This window comes from Mytilus galloprovincialis, chromosome 4 (genome assembly GCF_965363235.1).
Source record: "Mytilus galloprovincialis chromosome 4, xbMytGall1.hap1.1, whole genome shotgun sequence".
In the NCBI taxonomy this organism is placed as follows: Eukaryota; Metazoa; Mollusca; class Bivalvia; order Mytilida; family Mytilidae; genus Mytilus; species Mytilus galloprovincialis.
This window is the reverse complement of record NC_134841.1, coordinates 61,575,489-61,582,774: the sequence shown is the minus strand read 5'-3', so window position 1 is coordinate 61,582,774 and position 7,286 is coordinate 61,575,489. Positions and strand designations below refer to the sequence as shown.

The window sequence follows — 7,286 nt, the reverse complement described above, 5'->3', positions numbered from 1 at the left end:
TTACTAGAAGGCTTTAATGGGAAAATAATTTTGCGGAGATTTTTTTTCTCCTTAACCGAAACAGATCCTTATTGAAACATTCATCTTAAATATGATCATATTTGGCGCGTTTTAACAAGAAGTTGATAATTTGACTTTCAACAGAATTTGTATGGTGAATACATACAACGAATTACGTCATGTTTGCCACTCAATAAAACTTAAAAGATTCTTTCGGATTCACGATTTTTTAAATAACAAATTATCAAACTGTTAACCAGAAAAGGTCATTTTGTTTAATTCTTGCAAAATTTAGGAAAGTACATTCTTGGCCCTTCAACCTTGATTTAATGGACATGTTTGCAGTCAGGCTAAACAGAAAGACTTTAAGTATACTGAGATCATAAGCTTTCAAATGAAATACATATGTATGTTAGGTGAGAGATTTTATGTCGTTCACGTAGATACTTTTTAAAGAATGCCACTCACCTGTTCGCACAAGTTTAAAAGTTGTACGCACAAGGTTTAAAGTCGCGCGCATAAATATTCTAAACTTCATCTTTGGCGCTTAAGGGGCTGGAGGACGTATTTTTCAAATATGTATTTATTTATGTTAAATAATATAAGTCAGATACCTCGACAGGTCTAAAGAAAAAATAACCGAAATTCGTCTCTAAATAAGATAAATAAAAAGCAAGCCAATCACAGTTTAACTTTTGATATAGATTTATAATTCAATTTAGATTTAAGAATTGGCCCCATATGCAGATTTTTTTTGTCCCATAATCTTATAATCACATTTCTATTCAGTAGTTATTAGAGTACTGTGCATGCGTATTGAGGTAATATATAATCTATGTTTTATTAACTATTACGTGTAATATAACAGCGATAGAACTGATACATGACGGACCCATTTCAGACTTCAAGGTGTAAGTCAAAATACAATTATTAAGACATAAGGCAGATGATACCAAACAGATGATAACAAAATCACAAGCCAAAAAAATAATTTATTATTATCATATATATATATATTAATATATAAATAGTCATTTAATTTAATTAAGAAAATGAAGTCGTTTGTTTTAGTTTTTGCTTGTTTTTAGCATGTTGCACTATGACTGTAGGACTAAATGTTCGTTTTCGAATGTTTCACGCTCCTGTATATATATATATATATATATAAAAAATATATTATATAGTCGCCATTTACTAAATTGTTTATTATTCTTTAGGGTTCTAAAAGACCTTGTTAAGGATGATATTCGTAGCGATCTTGGTTAGTTTGCTGTCCTCTTCTCATGGTAAGTGTCTAAATACTATAGATATTCATCAGACCAGTTTTTCGCAATTTTGATGACTGCATATTCTTAAATAAACAATATGCATCTAGAGTGGGAAAAAATTGTAATAGTTCTCAATGTGTTATATAATAGAATTATTTTTTTCTTGCGGGGAAGGAATAACGGGTTTTAAGATTAAAATAATTCCAGAAATTGGATCACTTCAATTTTGTTTTCAATAATGTAAACAAAACGGAAAAAAGTCAAGAATGCAAACAAAACGGAAAAAAAGCAAGCGCGTGAACAAAGGGACTAAGTATTCATGTACAACATTGACTTATTTTATTTCAAATATGACATTGTAGGTACAAATGCACCAGATAACAGAGGAACAGAATTTGTCATAGCCTACATGGATAATTATTTATCAACTTACGAATTGGAATTATTCGTAACGACATCACGAACAACTATAGTTAACGTCGAAGTCACGTCACCTAACACTGGTTCTCCGTTAAAGCGCCCATTTTATAACGTTATTTTGTCCCACCGTAAGAAAGCAAAACTAACGACTTCCAGTTATATACCCGTAGCTTGTTATACTTATATCTGAGAGTTTTAAATTTCTTTATTATCTATATTTTTAATATTTATAAAGGTTAGTACATATTGCACCACGATGGTGATCGTACCGGCCGTCCATAATATTTTCTTTGAAAAGCTGAAATTTCCGTTGATGGATAAAAGACCAACCAGGACAAAATATTTAGTACACTATAGAGTGTAATATGAGTTTAATTTGATCATAAGGTTACCATGAATAATTTTATTTATAACAATGGTCATTTATTGCAAGTTACATCAGTCTGAAAAACGAAGCAAAGTTGAAAACTGTAGAGATTTGTTAAGCGTGTAATCTCCGTGGAATAGCCAATTTCTTAAAAAACATCAATTTTGAAAATAAATTCCACATCCAACAGATCGATATCGGTGTCAACATTAAATTTTAGTACAACTTCAATCTTTAGATATACATATTATGGTTAATAAATGACGAAATCGTCGAAATGTAACCTCCGTGGAATGTAATCTCCGTTGACATTTTGGTAAAGAGTGCTTTCTATCACGTCCGCACTTTTATCGAGTATGGCATGCCAAATAAACATATTAGATAGTTATAATGGATGGCGAATAAATCACTTACAGATCAATAATATATTGTAATTCAGACGACATAAGACGACACCATGTAACAATTTTTATAAATCAATTGTTTGAGTGTCACAGAGTTGCTTCTTTCTCAAATCTAGAAGAAGAAAAACAACCGAACCGGATGTTTTTATATCAATCGTAATGCATGTAAATAATTTAGACCTGTTTTCAATATTTAAGATATGAAGCTTTTATATGATTAATATAAATTTGATTCCGAATTCAATACGATTTAACAATTATGCAATTGCAAAAAGGTATAAAAATTGTTCTTTCTTTTTTTTTTTTGTGTTGCACAAGGAGAGAAGCTTTTAATTTCTTTCATCGAAATTAGGACGTCGGTTGAAAAGGCATGATATATTGTCTGCTACATTTATTAACAACACCTTGTACAAAATTCTTTTCGAAATTAAAAGCAGTTAAATAGATTAAACAAAACTATCCGTCAAAATGCTATATATTACGGTCTGTATTAGAGGAGGAGATCTACATTTCTGTATTCTATAATTCTTTTAGCCATTTTTCTCTATTCAGTTAGAAATATATGCCCTTCTATGTAAAATTCTTGGGTTCAGTTCCTGCATTTGAAAACTTCCGTATATAATATTTTGACAATATATAGTGTCTTGACTGTATCAAAAATATACGTATAACGACACTACTCCGTATAGCCCCTCTTTTTTATTCTGTCACTGTACTGCATAAATGATACCATGTTTAAAATAAGTATAAAACTTGGAGAAAAAAAAAGTATTTCAATTTGTTCGAAATCAGTTGGATATTTGGGATAATAAACAAAAGGAAAGATGATATGAGGTATACTTTATCATATTTTCCTTGTGATTCGGGGTACTAGTAATGAGGAGCTGAACGTTCAGTTTTATAACAGTGACAGTACCGGTAGCTAACCGACATTAAGAGAAATCTGAAATCGGATAAAATAAAAATTTGATCACCAAAAAGATTTTATCATTGATTACTCATCTGTCCAACAAAATATAGAAAGAGACATTGCTTATCAATCAACTGTTTTGGTGAATAGTGAAATATATTTAATATATGTTGGTACTAAAAAAATGTTATACCCAAAAGTCTGCCGTCCTCGAGCATCAGTATGAAAATTAAAACGTACGAATTATGACAATGTTTTGATTCTGCAAATCCTTACAATTCCAATCAATGGTCAATTTATATATTTTGGAATTATAAAGATACCTAAGGTTTTAAACTTCATCAATCAATGTTACATTCGACTGATTTGACTTTTTTTGTGTGTCATTTTTGTCATATAGCTCATCAACTCTTTCTATTCTTTCATATCTTTTGATTTCAAATACTTGTCGCTGAGGCGTAAATGATGAAGATCAATCAAAGATAGTGCCCGCTTCAAACGCATGAAATTTATAACTTTTTTTTCGACCACTATTGCAGATCTTTTTGTTATCGGATTATCGTGGTCTGACATCTGTCACGAACTGTTTTTTTTTTAAGGTGAATAACATTAAATATTAAATACGAGAAGGATGTAAGGTTAAATTTGCCTACAATAGGAAACGAAATGACAAGTTAACTCATGCAAGATCGTGATTTTGGCGAAAAACACTGAACGGATGCTTATATGAATGTATAAAATTTGCATCGCTTATTTCATTTGACCAGTTGCGTTTACAACCAATTTGAAAGTTCAACGTTTCTTTCGAAATGATCTACTAGAATATTGTCAATAATGCATTTAATATGCAGAAAACGGAAAGTTTCATTCATCTTTAAATCATTTATTTCTGTTATTTTTAATTCACCGTATTCTTATTTTTCATAATTGTTTTTTAATCTATAAACCACCTCCTATATCTTGGATTAATTCAAATAACTTTATGATATTCAAGCGGAATACGATGCATAGTACTATTAGTATAAGAGTATCTACAAAAAAAGCTGTTCAATTAGTCGTTACTGGTTGTCTAAAAATCGAAGTTGCGAGATTAATAGACTACAACTAACCAACAAAGAGGATGAATAAAATATCTATGAAAAATGATTTTATATTTATATTTTGCTGGATCATTTTTTGTCGTGTCTGTCTCATCATTGCTTTTTTTATATATTTATATTGAACCTTTTTAAATTCTTTATCAACGGCAACGCATGTAACATCTGATTTATTTTTTTGAATATTCTTCTCCCGCTCATAAATCTGCATGAAATATTTGCCACTGTACGTCCAGAAAACATCAATCACGAATAAATCATATCTCCTCTAAAGTTGTAGTAATATACTAACTGTAAACATTATCAAATAAGTGATTCTTTTAAATTCTAGTCAGATATTATCAGTTACACAGTATGTTAGTGACCTAATACGATAAATTCGGGGTCAGTTAATTCCATAAGGGGTTTGAGCGAAAATAGAACCTCATATGGAATTTACTGACCCTGTATATCGTATCAGGTCACTAACACACTGTATAACGAATTTATCGTGCCGACTATCTTTATTAGTTGAATTTTGAATTTTAAACTCGAGTCTCATTTGCAATCATACCACATCTTCTTAATTGTTATATTAAAGTGTTCAAGTGTTCAGTTTTAAGAAACATACTCTCATTGGTCTGCTATATATATATAAAATACTAATATAAACTTCTCGTCTCTCTCCTAATTTTTTTCCCAAATTTTCGATACAATGAACAAAAAGGTATCAAAGGGAGTAACCCATCAAAGATACAAGATCATACAAGGGTTGTGCTTCGGCTTCGAAAGAATTTTTCAAAACAGTTCAAAGCAAGGAATTCATGCGTTATACGCCATACTTGTGCATTTTGAAATTAAAACAGTTGATTTATATATATGTTTTCGATATCAATATGACCACATCAATGATAATTCATTGTAACACAGATTGGTAAATAGGATGATGACGAAAAAGAGGAGAATTCAGTGGCGAATTATATGCATAGTTGGGTTGAAAGCATGTTAATACGATTTTGTTATTTATTCTGCTTTGTACAAGACTAAAATGCCGAGTCGATTGTTTATCGTACTTATTCATACAGAAACGGCCAAATTGAAGATTAATCACATTAATTTGTGTTAAAGAGATGACAAAATGATTTTTATATATATATATATATATAATAATAATGCAGACATGACTGAATATCTTAAATTTCAACTAACAAGAAAAAGAAAAAAAAGTTTACGTGAATCAATAAAAAAAGTTTTTAGCATTTTGGCATTGAAAATCACGACGTCAAAGGAAATAAAATGACGTTAAATTTTTTTTTTTTATTGTTTTATTATCTAAACTGTCTCGATCATTACAAATTTACGGTAGCACATTACATGCTGAAATTTATAGGGTGGATAGAATACACTATGAAGATGTTCTATGTTCTTTATAAACAAGTTTCGCTGTAATTTATATTTTATCATTTTTTACTCTGACGTTGGGCGCTTTAACGGAGAACTAGTGCTAAATGGACCAACCCATCTGTCAACGAAAAATTCACAGTAACAGCAGGTGTCGTCAAGCAACTTTTAATTGACCTTAGATTACGTTTGGAAGGAACAGTTAAGGAGTCAAAAGGTATTCTTGTATCTGCAGACGATGAGGTGGTCATTTATGGGGTAAACAAACAAAAGTATTCTAACGATGCTTTTCTTGGGCTCCCTGTAGATGTCCTATCAGATGAGTATTTTGCTGTAACATATTATCCACCCTACCGTAAGGCTCAACTATGTGTTGTAGGTGTGAGCGACTCGACCAATGTTGAAATAAAGCTCCCATCATGTTCAAATTGTGGAAGCGTTACCTATAATGGACAGAAATATTCCAAAGGTCAGACAATTTCTGTCATTTTGAACAGATTTGATGCAATCCATCTTCAAAGCACAGGTGATTTAACCGGAGCTCGTATTACTAGCGACAAGCCTGTTTCAGCATTCAGTGGAAATAGGAAAACAAACACCGGATCCGGAGGGAGTCAAGATCACTTGGTGGAGCAGCTGACTCCAGTTAATACGTGGGGAAAGAGGTTTGCAACTGTCCCTACACCAGCAAGAACCATTGGAGATTACTATAAATTTATTGCTAGTGAGGATTCCACTCAAGTTACTTATAAATGCAATAAAAATGGGCAGATATCGACAAATTCATTCACCTTATCCACTCTAGGTGACCAAAAACAAATTTCTATCGACTCCCAAAACTACTGCTATATAACAGCAGATAAACCAATACTTGCAGTGATGATTGTTAAAAGTCAGCTGTCATCGTCGGAACCAGCTGATCCTGCTATGATTATAATTCCACCTGTAGAACAATATGCTGCCGATTATACATTTACAACACCTAAATATAGTGGAGGAAGTTACGAAAACTTTTTCCTTTTTGTGGTGAACAAGGCAGATAAGAATGGACTAAAAATCGACGGCGGTTCTTTCCCAGGAAACACTGCGTACTACGATATTCCAGATACTGATCTTGTAGGAGGGTACATTTCAGTATCGGATGGATCTCATTCTGTTCGTCATACCTCACCAATTTCTATTTTCGGGGGATTTCTTTATGGAAAGGCAAACCTTGAAACATATGGATTTACTACAGGAATGAGAATGGCAAAAATTAATTCGGTATATTAGATATATTTCAAGTTATATAACTTTTCCCATGAACTTCACATATAATTGCCTTTTTTACTTATAGACTTACTTGCATTTAATTTATCTGTTTGATTTTTATTCGAAATTATATTATAATTATATAATTCACCAAATTTTCTTCCTATATCTTTTAAAAAAAAAACATTG

At 31.3% G+C, this 7,286-nt stretch overlaps 1 protein-coding gene across 1 annotated transcript in view; it reads left to right on the top strand.

The window, feature by feature from the left end:
- Nucleotides 1-856: 856 nt before the first annotated feature.
- Nucleotides 857-7,286, top strand: part of LOC143071062 (SCO-spondin-like) — a 48,128-nt gene continuing 41,698 nt past the window's right edge. The window contains exons 1-4 of the mRNA XM_076245138.1: nucleotides 857-911; nucleotides 1,218-1,286; nucleotides 1,631-1,766; nucleotides 5,954-7,109. Coding sequence (XP_076101253.1) covers nucleotides 1,241-1,286; nucleotides 1,631-1,766; nucleotides 5,954-7,109 — 1,338 coding nt within the window. The 5' untranslated portion in view covers nucleotides 857-911; nucleotides 1,218-1,240. The remainder of the gene's footprint in view (nucleotides 912-1,217; nucleotides 1,287-1,630; nucleotides 1,767-5,953; nucleotides 7,110-7,286) is intronic.